The sequence below is a fragment of the Odocoileus virginianus genome, chromosome 3, assembly GCF_023699985.2.
Source record: "Odocoileus virginianus isolate 20LAN1187 ecotype Illinois chromosome 3, Ovbor_1.2, whole genome shotgun sequence".
Taxonomy (NCBI): Eukaryota; Metazoa; Chordata; class Mammalia; order Artiodactyla; family Cervidae; genus Odocoileus; species Odocoileus virginianus.
In genome coordinates, this window is record NC_069676.1 from 40,508,392 (window position 1) to 40,532,821 (window position 24,430).

The 24,430-nt window shown below is 58.6% G+C and overlaps 1 protein-coding gene across 6 annotated transcripts in view; it reads right to left on the reverse strand.

Moving 5' to 3' along the window:
* Positions 1–23,396, reverse strand: part of SBNO2 (strawberry notch homolog 2) — a 40,531-nt gene extending 17,135 nt beyond the window's left edge. For 3 of the 6 annotated variants that reach the window (XM_070465286.1, XM_070465284.1, XM_070465290.1), the window contains exons 1-4: positions 21,448–21,554; positions 10,660–10,851; positions 7,969–8,042; positions 7,257–7,365 (exon numbers count right to left, since the gene is read on the reverse strand). In XM_070465286.1, the coding sequence (XP_070321387.1) occupies positions 7,257–7,365; positions 7,969–8,042; positions 10,660–10,779 (303 nt within the window). In that variant the 5' untranslated portion in view covers positions 10,780–10,851; positions 21,448–21,554. Of the gene's footprint in view, positions 1–157; positions 5,793–7,256; positions 7,366–7,968; positions 8,043–10,659; positions 10,852–21,447; positions 21,555–23,315 lie in introns of those variants that run through there. The other 3 variants (XM_070465289.1, XM_070465288.1, XM_070465285.1) reach the window with 2 other exon arrangements.
* Between the last annotated feature and the right edge of the window lie 1,034 nt (positions 23,397–24,430).

The window sequence follows — 24,430 nt, forward strand, 5'->3', positions numbered from 1 at the left end:
AAACTCCAGCGGAATCACCCTGGCTGCCAAAAAAGCCGGACGGAGCCCGCCTCCCCACCCCCACCCTGGTTGTTCCCACGGGCAGGCCCGCCCCCCCCCCCCCCCCCCCGCCCCCACCGCCCCACCGGCCTTGCGCGCCCGGCAGGAGCCGGATTACCTTGCCGATAGTGGCAAACTGCAGCCAGAAGCGCAGCTGGGACATGGTGATGGCCGGGTCTCTGGGAGGCAGCGGGAGCAGCTGCCTCATGACCGCGGGGGCTCAGCCCGGCCGGCCCTCAGCCCTCAGCCCGCGCCCGCCCGGCTGCATTTGCATGTTGGTTTAGTCACCGCCGGCGCCTACTTCCCCTAAGGCCGGCTGACTTTCAGGAAATGATGCCTGCCTGGTAAGTCAGGGCGATTACTGGCAGAGTGCAGAGAATTACTGAACGGGGCGGATTCTAGCCACAGACGGCTGTCAACAATGCCGGCCTGCCGCCACCGGCCTGAACCCTGCTGCTGCTGGCCTGTACCCTGCTGTCCTGGCACCCTCCACGCCGAGCCTCAGTTTCCCCAAATTGCTGCCCCCCAGAGTCTGGGCCCAACTGTTCCTGGCAGGGACCACGGCTGTCCTGGGGGTGCCCATAGCAGCAACTCAAAGGGCACAGACCCCATGCTGTGGGGAGGAAACCAAGGCTGGCCCCTCCTGGGTCTGCGGTCGGTTCCTCAGCCTGCACCCTAACCTTCACTGCCTGTCCCGGCTGCCCTAGAGCTGACCCTCAGTGCCTGCTTCCCCAGGCGGCTTGGCCCAGGGCCTTTTACCATGCTGTAGGCTGCCCCCCAACTTGGAGGGCCACCCTGGCAGGGCTCTGAGGTCCCACCTAGCTCCCATTCCTGCCTTGGCAAGGGGTTTCTGTCCTTCCCCTTCTCCATCTCCCCCTGCGACCCATAACCCAGCACAGAGGGAGAGACACAGACAGGGCCAGCGGCTGGGGGACACAAAGCCGTCAGGCTAGGCGCCCCATCCTGGACTATTTCTTTTGATCACCACCATCCCAGGACAGTTCAATGCCGGCCCATAACCAGGAGAAGCAGGTGGGCCTGGAGGCCTCCCTGCACCTGCCCATTGCCCCGGGACTCTAGTTGGGACGGTCCCTGGGGTCAGGGAGACCTTGGCCTGGCGCTGCAACCCCACTCAGTCTGCAGCCCACAGCTGGGGAGGAGGTGGGGGGCACATGGCCTGGAGGCCACTGCTGAAGGCAAGGAACATGTAGAAACGGCAACCAGGATAGGTAGGACATACACAGTCTGGCAACAGGGAAACGAAAACTGAAACCAGCAGGACACATTCCATACCCGCCTGAATGGCTGGATCCATGAAGCCGGCAGGGACCAATGTGGGAGGATGAGGAGAAATTGGAACCCCACATGGCAGGTGGGCTGTGAAATGGGGCAGCGTCCTCAGAAAAGTCACTCCATGACCCTGTGATTCCACCACCAGGCACCCATGAGGGGCAGTGGAGACACAGGTCCACATGGAAACCCACACACGCACAGCAGCCAAAGGTGAACACCACCACGTGTCCCTCCGTATCCGGGAGCATCCCTCAGCCAGGAAAAGAGGGAAGCCCTGGCACTTGCTGCCATGTGGACAGACCCCAGGAACACGACGTTCAGTGAGAGAAGGAGACAAAGGACACACAGGGTGTGATTCCACTGATGGGAAACGTCCAGAACAGGCCAATCCACAGACACAGAGAGTGGATTCCTGATTGTCAGAGGCTGGGGAGTCATTGCTAATGAGGATGGGGTTTCTTTTTAGGGTGATGGAATGTTCTGGAATTACATAAAGGTGGTGGTTGTACAGCTGTGCAAATATACTTTGGAGGAATAAATTTTAAGGTGTGTAAATTCTCAGTTTTAAAAAGAACTACTAGGAGACTGACATGAAAAGAAGACCCAAAAAGGACAAGCACAAACTTTTGTTATTAGATTTCAGGGGCAGGAAACTGGTAGGATTGCCAGGAGTGTGCTCAGACTCTGTCCCCTGTATCTTGTCACCAGATGGCTCGTTGTCCCTGTCTGGCGTGGGGCTGCCCAGCTGCCGGGACGCTGGACCACCACTGGGCTGGGCACGTAGGGGTGGGTGAGGCCCATGATGGGACCCTCTTTGGGGAGGGGTCGCTGCAGAAGTAGTCAACTAAAATGTGGTCATGCTGGAGTAACGGCTGGTGCCCTCACAAAAGGGAGGCCTGGATGTGTACAGAGAGAAGACTGGGTGAAGACGGAGGTGAGAGGGGCATGACGGGACCACAATCCTGGGACACCTGGGGCCCAGGTACTGTGAGAGGCAGAACAGACCCTCCCCCCAGAGGACCCCGGAGCAGGGGCCTTGGCCATGGAAGTGAACCAGGGGCTTCCCATGGGAAGCAACTCTGTGCTGGCAGCCAGTACCAGGAGCTCTGGGAACTGCTGGCTGGGTAGGCGGGGCCTCCAACTGTGGGAGATACACCCGCAACGCAGATGCTGATGCTCCTCCCCACAACCCGCGTAGGATGCTGCCGAGAGTTTGCGAAGCTGTGACCTCATCCTGTTTCCCAGAAGCCCAGCTGGCGAACGGACAGCGCCCTAATCCAGGCCCACCTGGGATGCCTGGAGGGACCCTCAGGGCACATGCTCACCTTCACGACAGAGAGAGAAGGGTTCAGTGCACTGCAGAGTCCCCCTCCCCAGGGCCTAGCAGAGATGCAAGGATCCAGGGAAGCTTGTGAGGAAGGGACAGGGTAGCACCTGCTCCCGGGGGGCTGCAGGGGGCTGGGCACTGAGGGGCAGCAGAGGAGGGCGGGGTGGTTACCCCTGCAGCCAGGATTCCAAAAAAACCAGAGTGGGGAGGATCAGAGGAGGGCCTGTAGGGGTAGGGGCAGGGACAGCTGGAGGCACAAAGCCTGAAGAGGTGTGTCTGGAAGGCTGAGCACTCCCCCCGAGCCCTGACCCTAACAAGGCCCCAAACATCCCCCTGAAGAGATTCAGTCACATCTGGAACACATGTTTACAGCAAAGTCTGTACATGCATGTTCTCACCAGCACGATTCACAGTAGCTGAAAAGCAGAAATGACCCACAAGTTCATCCACAGGATGGATAAACACAATGTGGTCCCTCTACACAGTGGAATATGATTCAGCTAGGAAAAAGGCTAAAGCCCTGACCCTAGCTGCCACATGGAGGGAACCTGAGAACACAATGCTCAGTGATAGAAGCAGACACAGGAGGATACACAGGTTGTGATTCCAATGATGGGAAATGTCCGAAACAGGCCAGTCCACAGACAGAGATTGGGTTCCTGGTTGTCAGCGGCTGGAAAGGGGGTGGGGCTTCTTTGGGGGGATGGAATGTTCTGGATCTAGACGTGATGGTTGCACAACTGTGAATGTACTAAAACTGAATTATAAGAAATGCAAATAATATTTCAATTTAAAAATGAAGAATAAAGAAAAGCCATCTCCCCCAAACACATAGTACACCCCAGGCCTGGAGACCCCACATGGTGCCCCTTGAGCTGTCAGGGGTGTTGAGGTCTGAGCGGCTTAGTGCCAACTGCAGTGCACAGTGGAGTGACTCAGTGGACGCTGCCCCAGCAGGGGTCTATGTCAACCCATCAGCAACGAGACACACTGATACAGGGCCTTGGAGTTGATGTGTTATGTTTGTGGGCCTACCGCCAGGGACTCCGACCCCTCCCAGCGTGGAGCACCCTATAGACACCTGGTTGGTTCTCCTCGAAGCCTCAGCACACATATGGGGGCACACAAGTGTAGTCATGTGGGTTGCACCTGTGATGTCGGCCTTGGCCGTGTAAGCTGGTACACGTAACATGCAGGGAAACGGTGAGGCAGTGAGAAAAGTGAAAGTGTTAGTCACTCAGTCCTGTCCAATTCTTTGCGACCCTAAAGACTATAGGCCATCAAACTCCTCTGTCCATGGGATATTCCAGGCAAGAATACTGGAGTGGGTCGTCATTTCCTCCTCTTGCACTGCTGGCACATTCTTTGCCATCTTAGCCACAAGGTGAGGCAGGGCGCTCAGGGATTTTCTGTATCATTTTGGCTACGTTGCTGTGAATCTAAGTTTTTTTTTTCTTCTATTTTTTGGCCACACCATATGGCATACAGGACCTTATCTCCTCAACCAAGGATGGAACCCACATCCCCCTGCATTGGAAGCAAGGAGTTCTAATCTGGTGGACTGCCAGGAAAGTCCCTGTAAGGCTAAGGCATTTTATTTTATTTTTTTAAGGCTAAGACATTTTAAAGCTCATTGTGTTTCATGAAAACCTTCAAACATACAGAAAAGAGCGTCAGGGATGAAATTTTCAGTGGACCCTTCCCTGGCTGGAACTAGGGCTGTGGCAGTTCAGCGGGCGCCTGGTCTGACGGCCAGGACTGTCCAGACAAGCAGTTACCCCCAAGTGGGAGCCAGACTGACCTCTTGTCCTAGACCCCCAGAGCAAATTCCCTTGCCTGTAGATCCCTCCCAGATAACTGATGGATGGGGACCCCACACAGAGGCAGGCTTGACCTCACCAGGTTCTGGGCTCAAGCTGGCTGTGTGGAGCCTCCAGGGAACTGCTCCAGGCCCCAGGGGAAGGCAGGGGGAAGCTTTCTGCTTGTGGGCTATGAGGGTCACACATCCCCCCGATAGTCTTTCCCTTTTCACTTTGGCCAGCAGGAAACTCGGGGCTCAGGTTTAGTTACCAGGGGGATGTGTTAAGGCCTGCAGGTGTACACCCACTGCCTGCCCCCAGCCCAGGTCTGCACTCCCCATTCCAAAACTCCTTCTGATGTACTAACAGGAGCAACAGCTTCTGGTATGTGTCATGGGCCTCGTGAGGGCTTCACGTGATGGAGCGGCTGTAATAAGACTACGCTGAACTCCACGGCTTCCAACAGCACATTTATTACTTTATGGTTCTAGAGGTCGGAAGTACGAGATGGGTTCATGGGACTGGTAACCTCTGGAGGCTCCCCGCTTTTCCAGCATCTAGAAGTACCGCATCCCTGGCTCACAGCCCCTCCCTCCATCCTCACAGAGAGCAGGGCAGCATCTCCCGTCTCTATGCCTCTGACCCTCTATATCCCTCTTATAAGGACCTTGTGATGACACTGGGACCCCAGGGGTCATTCCCATTTCAGGGGCCTTAGCTTAATCCCACCTGCAAAGTCCCCTCTGCCCCATGAGGTGACACATCCACAGGTCCCAAGATGAGGATGTCTTTGGAGCTGTCCCTGTGCCAGCCACCATGCGATGTCACTCAGTCTGAACCAGGAGCAGAGTGGACCCACCAGGCGGGAGCTGGGCTGGGAAGAACCTTGAACGCCAGGCCCACTCTGGACTCTGTTCTGCTTTTGGCTACAGGCACAGGGGTCCCAGGGGAGATGGAGGATGCTGACAACAGAGTCAGATCCTGGCTGCACTACAGTCTCACATCTGTGTGACCCCATGGTCGGCAATGGGGTGAGAGCTCGTTTGAAGACATTTCACAGCTTTAAAGGGATACCTGGTCCAAGTCGTCCCCTGCATGGGAGACTGGAGAGTGAGTGGGCTGCGGCCACACTCTGTGAGCTTCTGTGGGGTGGAGGTGTGACCTCCAATGAGGGGCCATGCAAGTGCTCTTCCCCACCTGCAGCAAGAAGCGGATGCAGTGCCCCAGGGGATTCTTGGCTTGGAAGCCATGTGAATTCTTGACAGAGCCCAGGAGGCGATGGAAGCGGTGATTGGGACGGGGAGTGAGACCCATGGGTAGCCGCAGGAGCTGGGTCAGCCCACAAAGGCTTCTGCTGGCCCTGGACTCGGCATGGCCCAGGCCTCATCCATCCAGGACGGGATTTCCCAGCAAGGGAACAAGTCTGGACACAGAGTCAGGCCCTGGACCCAGTGGACAAGAGGCCCATCAGCTGCCAGCCCATGGCGAGCCAATGCCCAGAGACGAGGGGCCACGGCAGATGCCCTGGGAGTGTGAACCCACCAACCTTCCTCTCCTGGTGGTCAATGGTGTCCTCATGGACCAGAGGCCAGCAGTAGAAACCGCAAAGCCTTCTATAGATTCTGGGAGGCTAGATCCATGGGCCTCCTGTCCTCACTCCAATATCCTTGCCCTGGGGGGGTCTCAGGGGTCCCCAGGGGCAGGCTCTGCTCCCCGGGCCACAAGACCAGCATGTCACCTCCTGGGCAGCCATAAAGATCACTGATGGGGCAGCTCAAATGACAGACATATCTCGTGTTTAGGGCAGGCGTCCAGGGCATGGCATGGGGGCAATGCCTCCAGGCTCTGGGATCTCCCTGCCTCCCCAGTGCCAGCTTTTGCCTCCCTCATCACATGCCTCCTCACACTGTGTCTCCACATGGACTTCTGGAAAGGTTAGGGCCACTCTAACCAGGATGACCTCAGCTCTGTCTTTACTAATTGACCCACAAAGTCCCGACAGCCAAGTAGGTTCTCATCCTGAGGTCCCAGGAGGATGCAGATTTGGGGGGATGCAGTCACCGCAGCACACACCCCCACTGCCCCGTCTAGCTCTCTTGCCAGTCCTGCTGCCTCCGGTGGGTGAAGACCAATCAAAAGGGCCTTGGCCTGGGTCCATGCGAGTCCAGTGGGCCTGCACTGGCCTGTGTGTGTCGTGGCCTTCCTCAGTCTGTCATCTAGTGGGGCCCACAAGCTCCCACTTTACGGAAGGAAACCTAAGCACCTGACACCCCCACTCCAGCTGGTCCACTGGATGGTCCCCAGACAGTGTGCCGAGTCTGCCCAGACACAGGAAGCTCTTGGGGCCGAGGATTCCAAACTTCCAAGGGAGACTCAGCACCACAAAGCCCCTGTTGCCCCTACTTCCTGCCCCCAGGTGGGGGTCACCCTGGCACTAAGGCCCCCTCCAGGATGGCACTGGGCTTCTTCCCACAGACCTCTCTGCAACTCTCGATCAAGGGCTGCTGAGTGGAGGGAAGCGTGGCACCACCTGTGAACCCCCTGGACAAGGCATGGGGATTGTGGACCCACGAAGGCGCCCGAATGGAGAAAGCTCAGGTATGGGCAAACCACTTGTGATGTGGCCTGTGACCCACACGCAGGTGGGAGTGACAGTGGATGGGACCCTAGCCTCAGTGACATGACCTCTGACCCAGCGCCCCTGCTATGAAAAGTCACACCGGCTATCCCCCAACATAAGCCCCGTCCGCAGGTACTAACACCTCCAAGAGGCATGCAGCCCAGCCAAGGTCTCCTACCTGAGGAAAATCACTGCTCTTTGGTGGGAAGCTGGGGGCGGTGGCCGCAGGGCCATAGCTGGTGTCCATGCAGGGCTGGCCCATGATGAAGGAGGAATTCATGAACTGGCTGCAGGAGGAAAAGGAAGCTGAGCCGGTAGGTGTGGTGGGACTCTGCCCACCCACCCCGCATGCAGGACAGAGGTGGGGGTCACCAGCCTGCAGGAACAATTCTGTCACCTCAGAAATTCTGCTTAGGAAGGGCCCACATGCCCACAACCCCAGACATGGAACCCCAGAAAAACCTTGAGGCTCTGGCTGCATGTTCTTTTAATGCCCTTTGCATGGGCCATTCCTTGGCCGGATTCCAGGCCTGCTCCCCACCCAGCAAACTTATTTATCCTTCAAATCCCAGCTTGCCAATGCCCTTCACAAAGTTGCCCTCCAGGTTCCTTTCAGCCCCACAGTTTCTCACTGCCCACGTGATGTCCCCACAGTGGGGCCCTCCCTGGCCCCCTTGTCCCACTGCTTGTCTCCCTGAAGGGTTCTCGTTAAGGCAGATCACAGCAGGTCAGTTTAGGGTTGGGTCTCAACTCTCCTGATTGGACACTGAAGCCCCACTCCCCGACTGAGAGCTCTGGTTCCATTTAGCCCCAACTGTGGGATGGAGAGGCAAAGTAAAGCCCCTGTGGGTGAGGGCCCCCCAGCAGAGCCCTGGGAGCTGGACACTTACTGGCTTTCACTGGAGAAGGCTGGGTATGTCGTGGGCGAGAAGCTGTTCCACCAGGGGTAGTGCAGCATGGTGTCCTATGACAAAGCAGTGGGCATCAGGGCAGGGGGTGGTGGGGCAGGGTCCCTGGTCCCCTCCACTGCCCTGGGGCAGGGTCCAGAGGGCACTGAGCCCCGCCCCCACCAGAGGCCTCCCAGCAGGTTCACTGTGCCTCCGTTTCCCCAGAGAGCCAGTGTGAACAGGAAGGTCCATAGAATGTGACTGGCTCAGAGAAGGGGCACATGACCCCAACCAACCAGTTAGAGCCTTCCCTGGGATTTTATACCTGTAGCGAGTGGGAGTGACACCACCTTCAGAAGGCAGGCCCTGGGGGACCTGACTGGTCCCAAGATGGGTCCCTATGCAGGCTAGCCAATCAGAGCCTGCCTGAAGACAAAGAGGTTGGCCCTCCCCTGGGGAGGAGAAGGTCCTGGGAGATTAGCCAGGAGCTTCCCAGGCCTCATGTAAACTGATGAAGGAGATGACACTCCTGCTCAGGCGTGCAGCAGATAACAGAGAACTGCCAGATAAGATACAGAATGGCCAGTGAAACCTGGCCAGTGAAATTGGAATTTCAGATAAAGAAAAGATAGCTTTTAGTGTCAATACTGTGGGCCAGTCCCAGTGTGGCCTGAGGGACCACCTCCATGTTCAGTGGCCCGAGAGGGACAGGTTCTGTGCACAGCCCAAGAGCCTGCTTTGTGGGCTCTGACCACTCAGAGCGAAGCTCAGCCCCCATGCCGCACCTCCCTGTACTCAGGTCCCCATCTTGGCCCAAACATCCTCCCCCAGATTCCAGTATCTCAGCCCCTGCGGTCCCCATGTGCTGTCCCTGCAGAGCTCACCTCCTGGCCCATGGCCAGCTTCCTAGGTCACCACCACGGGACATGGCAGGAGCCTACTCCCTGCAGAAGAGCTCCATCATCTGCAAACCTGCCTGAGCTGGGGCTCGCTCTGACCCAGGAATTCTATTCCAGAAGCACACCCCTAGGGACTCATCCAGGAGCAGGGGGAAAACACAGTGGCACTATTTATAGTGGCAGAAAACTAGAGTCGCTCCAAAGGCCCAACAACGGGGAAATAATTAAGCAGATGACGGGATGCTGAGGAGGAGGAATCCTGAAGGGTTATTAAGAATGACAGGCGCAGGCTCCAAGCCCATGAAACGGAGAGACATGGCATGTGAGGAAGGAACACTCCTCATGCCACAAATCAGAGAGGGCTTGGGAGGAGGCTTGGAGAGAGGCGGGGCCGAGGAGGGCAGAGCCCCTGTGGGCATAGCTGGATGGGCACAGGTGTGCCTGGGGGGAAGCCTAGCCTGAGGCTGTGGGGGGTCTTCAGCTGGATCTGCTTTCACTCTCTCCCCACCAAATAGCAAGGTCTGCTCGACGTGACCTGGTGCTGTGCTCTGCCGTGTCAGGGTGCCTCATGGGCACAGCCGGGCAAGGGGTTGGTCCTGGGTTTGTGCACGACCTACAGCCCCGTCTGATGCTACACTTGGAAGTCTGGGGTGCCTCCTCACAGCTCTGGGCCCTTGACCTGGAACTCTGCCTTGCTCCAGAGGCCTAGTGCCCGGCCTCTCTGAACCCCAAGCTGGATCCTCGCTCTCTTCCCCCACCAGCCTTTCCCTCCCATCCCAGCAGGTATCGGGGGAGGACATGCCCGAGTGTACCTGCTGCTGCTGCTGCGCCCATGCAGCCCACATCCCACTTGTTCCCCCTGTCAAGCAGCTCAAGTCTCCCCACCAAGACATTCAGGTTCTTTTCTTTTCTTCAGGGAAGGAGCCCTGTTCTGCTCCAGGCAGGCCTGACTCGCTGGAGTATGCTGGACCCTTCTCAGTACAAGACCTCCATACCCTCTGTGATATGAGGAGGCCCGACACCCGCAGTCGTCCCATCACTTGCGGTTCTTTACTGCAGCCATCATAGCTCAGATGCGAGTGAGCTGTCTCTCGGCAGGTGGAAGCATAAACCAACCGTGGGACATGCAGGTGATGGAAAGAAATGGGCTGTGAAGCCATGGAAAGACTCAGAAGAGCCTTGCACACACATCATTAAAGGGAAGATGCTGGTCTGAACAGTATACACAGTGTCCTAATGTCCACCCTAGAACATTCTAAAAAAGGTGAGACTCTGGAGAGAGAAGGATGGATGGGGGCAGGGGGGTTTAGGATGGTGACACTGTTCTGTAATGCTGACCAGTGGATACGGGTCACCTGACATCAGTCAAAACCCACAGAACACCTAGCAATAAAAGTGAACCAAATGTCACTACGGCCCTCAGATAGTGATGCTGATGGGCACCGGCTCCTGGGCTCAGCACCCTGAGGATCCTGAGACACTAATGGAGCGGAGGGGAGCAGGGAGGGTTGTACGGGAACTTTCTGTGCAGTTTTCCCATAAACCTAAAAATGCTTCAGAAATAAAGTCTTGAAAAATAAGGAGAAAAAAGTGCTGCAGCAGAGTGGATGAGTGTGACTGGCCAGCAGTCCCAGCTATTGACGTCTCATGGGTGGGGGCAGTCACCCAGGCCGAATGTTCCCAAGGGCCAGCCGAGGTCCTGGCGTCAGAAACCTTACAGCAAACGTGTAAGGGACTCGGGGGTGGCGCATGACCCCCAAAGGGTCTTCCCCACACACCCGGGGCAGGGGCTCACCTGGACGCTGGGCCCACACAGCGGGGTCTGCAGGGGCGGCGGACTGTACAGGACGCTGCCAGCTGGCGGGGGCTCGTGCGAAGGGAGCTCCCCGTCCATGGCGGGCCCCACTGCCAGCATCAGGGGGCTCCAGGAGCCAGGCTGCAGGGGCAGCTATCTGGGCTTCTTGCTCCGCGGTGGCGGCATCATGACCTGGGGAAAGACAGGCACGTCCCAAGGTTGCCTTCCAACCCCAAAGGGTGGGGAAGGGTGCCTCTGGTGACAGTGGGCTGGGGGCGACAGGATCCCTAGGGGAACCTTCAGATGACCCCAGCTCACCTGACTACCCAACCCATGCAGGGGCTGTGCTGAGGGATCCATCAGCTGCCCCGTCACTCCCTCCTAGGCAAATGGCCGAGACCTCCAGGAAGATGGCAGCCCCTTGGGGGTGGGGGTCCCGCTGCACTCCCACCCTTGTTCTCAGGCCCCTGAATCCTGTGGGCTCCAGAGCCACTCCAGCCACCCATAAAGGGAACCTTGAGCCCTGGGAGCCTAGCGTGAGCCACAGGGACACACCCCCAGATCTGTGACTAGCGTCTGGAAGAGAAGAAGTTTAGCCAACTGGCAGCTCTGAGCTGGAGGGGCCGCAGGGCCATGGGAGCCCCATCCTACTGCAGCCAGGTCAAGTGTGCCGAGGCTCTCTGGGCAGCTGGGCTGAGCCGGGAGGAGCCCCCAGACCTGGGTGGGGCTAGGTAGGATCGCATAGGGTGCCACTGACAAGGGGGGCAGACACCCAGCTGGGGAAAGCACAGGGGACAACCCAGTCCCAAGTGATCTCCCCACCCCGCCATGCCCACCCGCCCATGGCCTGGGTAGGACCAACATACTGCAGGCCACATCACCAATGGAGGGTGGGGACCCCAGGCTGACTGAACGCCCCTCAGGACAAGGCCTCGGGACGTTAATCACCCAGAGAGGCAGGAAGGGGAGGCAGCTGCCACTCCCAGCCAAGCCCTGAGTGAAGAAATCCTCAGGACTTCCAGTAATCTCTGCCACACAGAGTCTTGTGCAATCCCGCGGGGGGCGGGGAGAGCCGCCTGCACCCACTCGCTGCCCGTGAGTGCCTCACCCGAGGTCCAGAGGGACAGGGGTCGCGTCCAGCTCTTCAGGAAGCCTGTGGGGGCTGGGCCGCCCTGCTTCGGCTAGAGAGGCTGGCAGGACGCCAGTCCCCCGGCTCCCAGCAGGACCTGGCGGCACCAGGAGGAACACATGGCTGCTCTGGGACCCGTGGCCTTGGTCAAGCGGATGGTCAAACCCAGCTCCATGTCTAAGGGTTGGATAATCTCCAAAGATTCGGGACCCAGAGCTCTGTAAGCCTCAGTCTGATCATCAGGAGAATGGGCTGTCTGGGCATAAGGCTCGTCAGGAGCTCCACAGAGCCTGGAGCCTCCAAGACCCCAAGCCACTCAAGTGACCGCAGCCATCACAGAAACCGTCAATTCAAGCTCCTTGATTCAAGAGACTCCTCAACAGGTCTATGTGGGGCTGATCCTATACTCACTCCCAGGCTCTTCTCAGCTCCACACCTACAGAGGCTGGGGCTGCTCCCTTGGGAAGCACCATCCAGAGACCATTGCCAAACGGCACAGGAGGGGGACCCCTGGGCTGTCCTTGGGGTGCATGGAGCCCCAGGGACCCCCACTGGCAGCAGGCCAGGCCTGTATAGCACCCGTTCTGAGTGTCTGGCCCCGCAGGCTCAGGCCCCACACCGCAACCCAGGGTATCACATCCTTCCAGAGGAAGAAGCTGTCCCCGTGGGGAAGGCTCTCTATGCTCCATGGGGGAGTCATGACTGGAGGGGGGGGTTCCTGTGACGGGACCTGTCTGTCCTGTCCTACCAAGACATGAGGGGGGCATGCCCTGGGGACCCCAGAAGTCTTCTCTGACCAAGCAGAGCATTCAGACTTAGACCTGGGGGGGTTGTGGGGAGGGGAGCAACGGGGCTACGAGTCAACAGGGCCACTGGGGATCGTGAACCCAAATGGGGGGAGGGGACATGGTGCCACCTGGGGGCTGGCAGAACCTCACCCGGCTACACAGTAACCTTGGAGCCAGCAGTCCTGCTCCCACGTGTCCACCCAGGAGAATGGAGACACGCCCACACAGCAACCTGAACACTCACATCCACAACACCCAAAGGGTGCAAACAGCCCGAGTGTCCCCAAGTGGATGATGGATCAACATACGTGTCCCTCCACACCTGGGAGCATCCCTCAACCACAAAAAAGAGTGAAGCCCTGACATTCACTACCACGCGGATGGACCCTGAGAACACGATGCTCAGTGAGAGGAGCGGACACAGAAGGACACAAAGGGTGTGATTTTACTAACGAGAAACATCCAGAACAGGATGATCCACAGACACAGGGAGTGGGTTCCTGGTTGTCAGAGGCTGGGGTGGGGCTGACACTGTGCCCACCACCATCCCCACACTCCCAGAGGCCACCCCTACAACGTCGCCATCCTTGGATGCCCAGACCCAAGGTCATCTCCAGGCCCCACCACCAACTTCAGCCCACTTCACCTCGTTGCACCCTCAAACACAGTCCTCCTATCCCCTCACTTTCTGACCTCTGCTGAGCAACCCCAATCTGCCCACCCCCCTGGGGTCAGGACAGCGTCACCAGCTCCCAAGCTTCAGAGGCTGCACTCCCCGGGTATGAAGGAAGCCAGGCCACAGCATGTTTGTTGAGACATGAGCCCCATGGCACGTGCGGCAGGGGTGCTCGCAAGGTGCACTTGGGGAGGGGCCCGCACTTCACCCAGCTTTGAGCTGCAGGATTTCCTTTTGAGATCACATTTCAAATGAGTCATTGTATAACAGAAAGATCAAGGAATTGGTGGCCTGGACAGGATGATGGTGGGGCAGGAGGAGGAATGTAGGAAGAGGGCAGATCTGGGGCAGCCTGATCCCTGGGATGCACCCAGCTGGTGGGTGACCATGGCCACCCCTGCTTCTCGGCTGAGCCCACTACACCTCAGTGCCCTGGCCAGACCTCAGTGCAGGGCCAGTGCCCCCAGAGTGGGCCATTTGATGCACACTAAGGGCTCAGCCCCCCAGGCATCCTTGGAACCAGCCACCTGGATCCCTGCCTGGTGGTGCCTGGGCTCTAGTGGTCACATGTCACCAGGTCCCCCAGGAACCCCCTCTCCAGGCATCAGTGACCTGCCAGTCTCCCCCAGGCCGTAGGCCAGCAGTCCCTCTGGCCACCCCTTGGCTAGACTCTGAGCATTGGCCCTGGGATCTGGGATGGGGGAATGAGTAGGGGGCTGGTGGGGGCAGTGGCCTAGGTGGGATCAGGGGGCCAGGTCTGGGATGTCTGGGGGAGGGCTGGGGTGGGGAGGCCCCTTCTTGCCCTACTGGTCAGAGATAGCCTAGGTCTGTCCTCAGCAGGGGTACCCGGAGAATCTCCTCTACTCCTGATAGAGGGGTCCAGCCGGGTCAGGATGTGCTGCAGTCAAAGGGGCAGAGGGGCAGGGAAGGTCAGGCAAGGGGAAGGAGCTCTGTCCTGGGGGCACTGACCAGGCCTTGAGGTCCCATCTGGGCTGGCTGGCACAGCTTACTCTGTCAGGACTCCCAGAAGGGCACAGCCACCTCCATGGGTGGGCCAAAAAGGGAGGGGGTGGGTCCCAAGGGAAGCCTCAGGGCCCCCTCCTCACTGACTGACCAGGCCATGTACTCAGGTGGGACACATGGGGACACAGGGCCAGCTGGTGAGCGACGGGGGTCCAGGGCTATGGAGGAGGGCCCAGGGTGTGTGTGGACGGAAGTGATGGAACAGGTGAGGCATGCTGGAGAGAGGGGTGACCCCCAAGCTCAGGTCCACCAGGAACAGGCCCTCACTTAGAAGCAGGCTCTTCACAGGCAAAAGGAGTTAAGATGGGGTGGTGGGGCCTGTGTCCTTACAAGAGGGAAATCTGGAAACAGAGACCCTGGGAGTGGCCGTGTGGCAATGGAGGCAGAGACAGGGGTGCTGTGCCCACAAGGCCAGGACACCAAGGACGGTGGGCCACACCAGGAACTGGGAGAGGAAAGAAGGACCCTCTCCTGGAGTGGGTGGAGGAAGCACCACCCCGCTGCACCTGGATCTCAGACAGCTAGTCTCCAGAACAGGGAGAGTAAATCCCTGTGGTTTAAGCTGAGCCTGTGGTCAGCTGTTACAGCCGCCCAGGGACGTTCAGATAGAAGGCAAAAACAAACCCTAGCTGGAGGAGAACTAACCCCAGACCCAGGTGACGGAGTGATGTTTGCGGAGATGAATGTTTATGCAGAAGAGGAGACCCCAAGGCTGAGTCCTGTGGGCACCAATTCAGGGTAACCTGCACTAGCTGTGTCTGCGCCTGCAAACCTGTCCGCTAGCGGGCACAGAACCACTGGCCCAGGGTACTCTGAGGGCCGACTGCGGGCCAGGTGCTTCTCAAAGCAGCTCCCACACCTAGAGGGCCACCTTGAATCTGTAAGGACCTGCCAGAGTCTCACAGCCCTTGGGAGGCCAGTCAGCACCCCCGCCAGCTCCAAGGACACAGCTTAGGGGCATGGAGCCCTTCATACCCAGTCAATGGCCCAGAAGGGAAGGGAAATGAGGACAAGGAACTTCTTTAGTCACAGCTGGAAACGCTGAGCCTAGGTCTCGGGGCCCTGATCCCTGGTCCCCCCTCTCAGGTGCAGTCCAGCCTTATCAGGAGAGACCCCGAAGGATGGCACTTCAGCTGGCCTCCCCTTGCAGCTGATGGACCTTCCAACCTGCATCCATGTGGACAGGTATGGAGTGGTGCCCATGATGACAGGGCACATGCATGCAGGGTTCCTCTTCTGGGAAGTGCCTGCTCAGGGCTCGTGTTTATTCGTGGTCTTGAAAAGGCTTCAGATACACTGAGCTTGTGGTCTCCTCTGACCCCCAGACCTTCCTCCCCTGAGTGGACATTAAGCTGAATCCTGCAGGCCTGACATCCCAGTCTTTGGACATTGATGTCCAGGGTTGGCAGGGAGAAGCGTCTGTTCCTCCTGACGCTTGCTGCTTGATGACAAGAGTCTCAAGCCAGCTGGCACACCAGGTCCCTCTGCCCAGCTCCTTGGAAAGCCCAGAGGCGGACAGTGGAGGGTGCCCCCTATGGCTAGATCACACCAGGCCTGGGCGAGTGATCAGACTGGCCAGTGACCTCCTTGGGCTCCTATGGTCCAGCCTGGTGCCAAGAACATCACAAGAGACCTTTGCCCAAGCCAAAGGGCACCCCTGTGCCACAGAAGGAAGGGCCTGTGCTGGGAAGAGGGCAGACACTCCTAAGTCGCAGCAGCAGGGGCCCCAAGACCCACCGACAGGCCTGTGTCTGCTTTTCAGGTGCAGATGAGCATCCACAAACTCAAACCCTCCCCCAGGCCTGCAGGTCAGATGTCCAAGCAAGCTCGCCAGCCCTTGGCTCTGGGTCTCCCAGGGTTGGCGCAGCGCTGACACCGCCAGCAGGGCAGAGCTCTCCGCGGGGCTGCACTGTGGTTAGAGCAGCCACAGTCGCAGCGCACGGACGCCCCTGGGCTCTGACCCTCCATCCCTTCTGGCTTCATTGGAGAGAGTCCTCGGCTCATGAGGACCCCGTGATGATGCTGGGGCCCTGGGGACCCAGGGTCACCCCATTTCAGGGTCTCTAGTTTAATCCCACCTGCAAAATCCCTTTGTATGTGAAGGGACACATCTGCAGGTCCCAGGATCAGGACAGGGGTATCTCTGGGGCCCTTACTGAGCTGACCCCAGAACACAGCTAGGACACACCCCATGAGAGGACAGGTGGGCGGTAGGGCTAGGCACGGTAACACCCCAGAGGTGCCTGGAGGTGGTGAAGCCCCCAGTGGCCCCTCATGGGGCAGCCTCTTCAGGGCCACAGAGGAGCTGCAGGCTGGCGGGGCTTTCCCCCCACCCCAAGTGCAGGAATGTGCTGGGGCGTCTAGATGGGCAGGTTCTGCAAGTCGAGTGGCAGGTCTGGATCTGGTGGGGGCAGCAGCACTCCAATTCTGTCCCAGCATGGGGCACCTTCCTCCAGGTTCTCATGGTGAAGATCACCCACCCCTAAGGGTGTCCTGGATAGCCCCTGACGCCCACCTGGGGGCTCACTCTGAGTCCTGCCCCCCAGACAACAGGCTGAGCTCCCAAATCTGATGAAACCCCCCCTCAAATCCCTGGTCAGCTGACATACCCTGAGCGACAGCAGAAGGGCCCCCACAGGGCTATGGGTGGGTGGTAGGGAGGGGTCTCTTGCCCTCTTTGCAGCTTCCAGGCTGGAGCCACACCCCCAAGCTGGGGAAGAGTGGCCCTGGTGGCACTGATCTTTGAGGACACACCTGAATGTTCAGAATAGGAGAGGGCTCAGGGGCGGAGTGCTCAGGCTTGTCTACCCACCCCCGCCCCCACTGTCACAGCTCCTGGATCAGTCTTCCCTCACTGCACCTCACCTCCAAGGGGGCCCTGGCTCCTGGTGGCTCTGGGCATCTCTGAGCGGGACTCTCACCCCATCCCAGTCTGACTCAGAGCCACAAAGGCTCCCTGCCCCGCAATACTACTCCTCCCCACTTCATCCCCACTTCCTGGGTCAGCCTCTGACCCCAGGCTGCTGTGACTCCCACCCACCCGGACTCCCGGGAAATGCCAGGCGCCAGCCTTCCGGGATGTGGCCTGGCAGGAAGGCCAGAGAGGCCACTTTCGGTTTCACTTGGGGACGGAGGCCAGGCTGGAGGCACCTGCCCCTCTGGGGCCCAGGGGAGGCTGGGCAGCACCTGGCACAGAAGGGGTGCCTGAGGACCCAGGGAGGTGCTGGGTGACCACTGCTCCCCCCACCCCACCCCCTGCAGGGGCCAAGTTCAACGCCTTCCCGGAAGTGTCCCAGCATAGCTGGCCATGGATTCGCTTTCTGCCCCATGGGCAGCACAGGGGGAGTGTAGGACTGACGGGAGAGGAGTCACTGTAATGGGGGAGGGAGGGAGGCGGAAACGTGCTGGGCATCTCAGCCAACAGGGAGCCTACAGGAGGGTCAGGGCACTACCAGCTACAGCTACCAGGGTGCCTCCTCCCACAGGGCCAGGCTTCAGGGAGGGGTTCCTGGGCCTCCTACTGCCCACACCCGGCCCAGGCACCCTTGCACCAGGAGCCTGCCTCCCCGCAAGCCCACTTCCTGTCAGCAGTTGTCAGCGCAGAGCTGGGGCTTGGGGAGCTCCCAGGGGAGTCTTGTTCACCCTCCATAAAACAGGGAGACAGCACCTCCTCTGCCGTCTTCATGGGCCAACACCCCCTCACCCCAGGCTAGGCCCTGCTGTCTCTCTTTTTTTGTCTCTTTTTTTAACCACTTTTCTGTTTTATGGAGACACAATTCACATGCCATGCACTTCATCCATCTAAAGTGAACAGCACAGTGGCCTTCAATACATCCACAGACTTGTGCAACCACCACCTCCATCTAATTCCAGAACATTCCATCACCCCCAAAAGGAAAGCTCACTCCCATCAGTAGTCTCCCCCATGCCCTCCCCAGCCCCTGACAAACAGGAACCACTCTCTGTGTCTGTGGATCTGCCTATTCTGCACATTTCCCACCAGTGGAATCGCACCCTGTGTGTCCTTCTGTGTCTGCTTCCCTCACTGAGCATGGAGTTCTCAGGGTCCACATCACCATAAATAAATGACAGGTTTTAGCAGTGGATACCCGGGCTAGCCCAGAGCATCAGAAATCGCCCTCACCTGAGTCATCCACTTGAGGACAGGGCAGCCACACCCCCCAGCAAGGGAGGATGGCAGCTGTCACCATGGCAGGAAGATGCAGAAAGTTGGCTCTGTCCCAGCCCCGCTCAGCTGGCCCATGGGGGACTGACCTACCAGCAGCAGGGGACAGGGCAGTTCCAGGGGGACTAGGGGCCCACGGACACCAGGCCGTATCTGGGCTGGGCAGATGGGGAGATGGTGGGTGAGCAGGGCTGGCCAGGCTTAGGCCTGAGTGACCTCGCTCCTGGCCACCCCAGGCGGCTGGCTGCAGCCGGCCCTCCCCGTGCCTGACCACGCGGCCCTTGGCTGCAGAAAAGCGGCTGGAGATGCTCCAAGCTGGCCCACTGACGGACTGCACGTACGCAAGGCACACATGCATGCACTCTCACATGTATGCACACAGGCAACACCACGCACACGTGTGCATGCAGCACTCACACGTGACACATGCATACTCCAGCACGTACGTGCACTGCCACACATGTGTGTGTCACAGACACACACTGGCACATATGTGGGCAGATGCACACACACCCCCTGGACCTGTGTGGCTGCCCAAGAGGCTTGTGTTCCCACTCTTCGTGTCAGACTCTAGGTGCCCCCACTTCTCCATGACCTGACCCCACATGAGGAACAGGCAGACCCCGCCCCCACCAGCGGCTGTGAAAGCTTCATGGGGCGGAGGCCCTGTAAGGAGGGAGGCAGCCTCTGGAGACTGGACACAGTCGCCTCTTTATTCCCAGCCGGCTTGCTCATGAGGCCAGAGCCCTCTGCTGGGTCAGCGTTTCCGGCCCAGCCCCTGTTGGTTGGCGGGGTGGGGGGGGTGGTGCTCTGAGACTTTACTAGAACCGAGCTAGGCCAGCCGGCTGGTCATGTCCCCAGTGGCGGTCCAGCCTCCATTCCCCACCCCACCAAGGGTCGGTGTGACCAGGTAGCTGGAGAGACCCGGCCCTGGGCTGCACATCTGAGGCCAATGCTGTCCCACCCCAACTTCAAAGCCAACTGCCTCCTCTGCGCTCTGCCACACGGGCTCCCCTGGAAACAAGGCCCCTCACCCCCTTATCAAAGCATAGACATCTCCCCCAAATGTGTGCACACGTGCAAGCGCACACACACACACACACACACACACACACACACACACACACGGCAGGTCCAGCTCCAGACAGGTGTGAGCAGACGTCTGCTCAGAGGCAAAGAGTTAAACAAAGGGCCCTCCCGCCCTCTGAAATCCCCAAATGCCTTCCCCTAGGTCCTCACATTGGCTGTCCCTAGGGATAGCGTCTCACTCGTCAGACTCCCCAGGGTCTGTTTGATGCCCACCTGGGTCTCCCCGGCCCAGGGGTGCCCAGGGATCACCCATCTCCGGCCCACTCACCCAGGGCCCAAGCAGACAGCCCTGAGCAGCCATCATCCACCTCTGGGGACTCCCCTAGGAAAATACAGGGCCTTTAGAAGAAAAGGTGCAAATGGGCAGGGAGTGGCCTCCCCAGGCCGCCCAGCAGGCCCAAGTCTCAGCCCAAGGATGGGGTACACAGCCACTCCTCTGCTTGCAGCGTCTGTAACTGTCGAACTCCCCCCACAGCCAGGCACACAGAGCCCCAAGAGGGGACACAAAATCAGGGTCAGATCCAGCTCAGGCTGTCTAACCTGGAGAAAGGGTGGGCCTGACCTCTACAGATTTCCCTGGAACCTCAGCCTCTGACAGGTGGCCCTTCTTCCCTCTGGACTCTGGGGGCCCAGGCCCACTTGCCTGGAATCTTTCCTACAAGGACAGACCCACCACACTGGCCTCCGGGTTGGGTCACCTGGCCTGGCAGAAGGTAGGCAGGTTCCTATCTGAAGTCTGTCCAACACCAGCCCCCGTCAACACGGGTGCAACATTCACCACCCCTCCAACTGCCAGTAGGCTTCCTCCCAGACGGCTTCCAGGCCATGTGCAAACAGAGGGGATCACACCTGCCCAGTCAGGCAGTGGACAGGCAGAAAGGAGGCCCAGGGCAGGCAGGACCGACACACTTCCCACACTCAGCTGTCTCTCCCTTTCCGGAATGTAATAACATGATGCTAGACACTCCTGCCTGGCTATTCACGCCTCTGCTCCCAGACACCAGCCTCTCCCCACCAGTGCTCTGGTGCTGGGAGGACACCTCACCTTTCCCATCAATCCACACAAGCTACTGCTCCACAGGCTCCAGGTCTCAGCAGCCCTGGGGTGCTGAGGTGGTGGGCCACCTCTGCCCACCAGCGCTCCGTGCCCAGCTCCAGGAGACACTCTAACCCAACATGCTCTCCCTGCTCAGTTAATACCAGCAAGGGTCCCATCCCAAGGCCATGGGATCGCACCCATAAAAACGCAGGGCGGAGAAGCCAGGACAGCAGGAATCCGGGGAGAAGGGTCACTGCGGAGAAAGGGTGGGAATCTGCGAGGAGCCTGAGGTCAGGGGTCACCCAGAGAGTGAGGGCTATAGTCACGGAGCTGGAGAGTCACAAGAAGAGAGGAGTCAAGGAATGACCGGGGAGAAGCCAGAAGGAGGTCACCAAGTGCAGGAGAGCCACAGAGAAGCACGGGGTCAAGGGTCACCAAAGTAAAGTCCGGGTATCACCAGGGAGCGCCAGATAGCGGGGGATCAGGGAATCAGCGAGGAAAGAGAGAGGAAAGGGTTGGGAGTCGCCCTGTTTCAGGGTTCATGCCAAGGCGGGTGTCAGGCGGGGGTGACGGAGCGGCGCAAGGTCTGGGGTCGCCAAGGAGGACCGAGTTATAGTTGACGGCGAAGGACGGGATCGGGAGGGTCGCGGTGGAGGGCGGGATCAGGGGGTCGCCCATGAGGGCGGGGACACGCCGCCGTGCTCCCCCCGCCCGCGGCCCCGGAACCCCAGAATTCCGTAACCCCTAGCTCGGGGCGCGGGCGGCCGCGGGGTGCCATGGCCTGCGCGGGCCGGGTAGAGCGGCTTGGCCGGGCAGGGGTGGCGGGAGCGGGCCGGGGTAGGACCGGGCGAGCCTCACCTCGGACCCGGGTCCGGCCGGGCGCGGAGCCCACGGCGCCTCCGTTTCTCTGAGCTTCCCCGCGGCCGCGCTTACTTCCGGGTTTCGGGCGCCATCTTGGGGGGGCTCGCGCACTTCCGGTCATGCCGTGGGGGCGGGACCTCTGGTGGGCGGGGTTTGGGCGCGGGGCCTTCTCTCGGTGTGACCCCCCTCTCCCAGCCCCTTGAGGCCCTTCTGCCTTTGGAAGGGGCTCGAATTCTCGAGTGAGCCTCCGTTTCCTCCTCTGCAGCTTGTGGAACCATGCCTACCTGCAGATCTTTGCATGACTCTGCCCTCCCCTGGTGCACTCTGACCCTGACCTTTCAGCCACTGGGGTTCTCGGACACCCCAGACCTTGGCCTCGCAACCATCTGAAAGGGCCCTGGGTCCTCCTATCATGCTCCCTCTCTTGGTTGCTCCCTACTAATAGTAGTCTGCTCATTAACCTATCTCCACTCTACAATAGGAGTCCTGGGGCCACCTGCCCCCGGACAGGGAGCCAGGCACACGGGGTCTGATAAGCCCCAGAGGCCATCCTGAGAAAAGCAGGATCCTTTCAGGCAGGGGCCTTGAGACCTGAGTGGCTCCCCTGCTGTCTCCTTCCCCATCAGGGCTTACAGGGGCCTCATGCAAACAGCGCTGGGATCTGCCTCATTGTCAAGCACAGGATGGGACTCAGCTGCGGCACAGGCCTGCTGTGTTCCTGTGACTAGGGCCTACTGGACCCACCAGGGGCTGGGCCTGGCAAGTCAGACAGAGCCAGTGCAGGAGGCACCACCCCCTCCCCATCAGGGAATGAAGACGCTGCCACCTTTTCCTGGACCCACCTCACCAACCAGCCAGAGGCCTCCTGTACCTGGTTCAACCCCTTGAATTTAGAGGCCACCTCTTCACTTGCTTGTCTATTCAGTGAAGTGTTATGGATGCTGCTATGTGCCTGGCCTTGAGCTGGACAAGTCTGGGGCCCCCAGAGAGGACTCAGTTCTCATCCTTGCCCTCAGGAAGCCCCCAGTCTAGGGGAAACAGAGCTGGGACCAGACACTCCCATCTGCAAAATCAGGCATAGGGCTCAGTGAGGAACAAAGTCTCTGCCTAGGGCATCATGGAGGGCGGTGTTGAGAGGGTGTTGAGGCTGGGGCTTTGAAGTTCAAGTAGGAGTTTGCCAGACAGATAAACTTAGAAAGAGCAAATTAAAAGCTGTTCAAAGGCCAGATCTGGTAAGGAAGATGAGTATGTTTAAAAAATCTGTTTCCCTTGGGACATCCCTGGCAGTCCAGTGGTTAAGATTCCTTGCATCCACTGGAGGGGGCGTGGGTTCAATCTCTGGTTGGGAAACTAAGATCCCACATGCCATGGGGTGTGGCCAAAAAAAGAAAAAAAAATCTGTTTGCCCTAAAAATTCAGGACCTCCTGTACCCAAACCCACAGGCACAAGAGAGCAGATGGGGAAACTGGGACCCAGAGAGAAGTAATATCCAGATGGAGCTCCACTTTGGCATGCGTTATTTTTGGCAATTGAGTTGTAACCATGACCCTGGAACTATTCTTTATAGCTAATGAGAAGAAATCCAATTGAGCAACAGACTTAAGCTTCAAAAGGGTGAATAAATTGATTCGCGGAGCATCTGGTGGCATGTTTCAGTTTCTGCTCACACAGGACCATCAAACAATTTGCAGGGCCCAGTGACATGTGAAAACGCAGGGCCCCTTGTTCAAAAAATAGCAAGAACTTCAAGACGGGACCGTTAAACTGAGCACAGCCCCCCAAGCTCACAGCGAAGTCCTAAGTTACACACCCATGAAGCTGGCCCTGCCCCCACTGCAGCCCTCTGGGGTCTGACTGATAGTACCTGCTTTTTGCCGGTGGGGAAACTGAGGCGCAGAACTGTTCCACAGATGGCTCAGGTCACAGAGGGAGCCGCTGGGAGGCGTGGACTCGATCTCGATCTCGATCGTCCACCTCAGAAAAGCACGAGATCTCTACGGGTAATTCTGCCTGAAATGGGGGCAGTTTGCCCAGGCCGGGGTGGGTCCAGCCATCTCAGCATGGAGGAAACTGCCAAGTCTGGGGATGTCTAGGGAATTAGTCAGATTTGGGGATTTCCAGGGAATCACGAGAGGCAGCTTGGGAGACCAGAATGGATGCTACTCTGGAGCTCAGAACCTGGCCCAAGGTGCTGTGTGACCCCCAGAAAGTGACTTAACGTCTCTGTGCCTCCATTTCCCACAGATAATAGTGGCTATTATTTTTTCAGATAGCTAAATGAACAGTGCCTAGCATTAAGACGTTATGAATGTTTCCAGGTGAACATCTGGATCATGGGGTCACCTAAGTGACTCCATTCAATTGTCAGAAGTGATCAAGGCTTTTCATCTGGTGGGGACAGGCTCACAGAAGACCCCAGGTCTGCTGGTGGAGTTCTGTTTAAGGTCAAAGAACCTCCTCTTCAACCCCTCCCTCTGCCCCTGCCCCATGGAGGGGCACCTGACTGTCCCCCAGACACTTTGACCAGGCTCAAGGAAGTAGGGTCGCCATCTAAAATGCAGCACACAAAGTTAAGTGTGAATTTCAGGTACAGGAAGAATAATTTTTCGTGCCAGTATAGCCCAGGCAACGTTTGGGCTATATTTATACCAAAGAACTAGCCTCGGTGTATCTGGAATTCACATCTAACTGGGATGGAAGTCCTGTGTTTTTATTGGTGAAATTCAAGCACTCTATGTGGGAAGTGCCACGGACAGAAATGGGACCCAAGGAGAAGCCCTGGTGAGCGGCTCCCTCTCGCGGAGCCTCGGCGTTCCCGCCTGCTAAATGGGCGAGCTGTTAGCACGAAACAGAGGCGAGTTCCCCATGTGGATCATTATTTCAAAAGAGCAGAAAACTTCACACGGATGGAGGTCAGATCCCTGGGGGCTTCCCTTTGAGCCAGGTGATTCTCGGCCTAAGTCAGGAGTCCCCGACCAG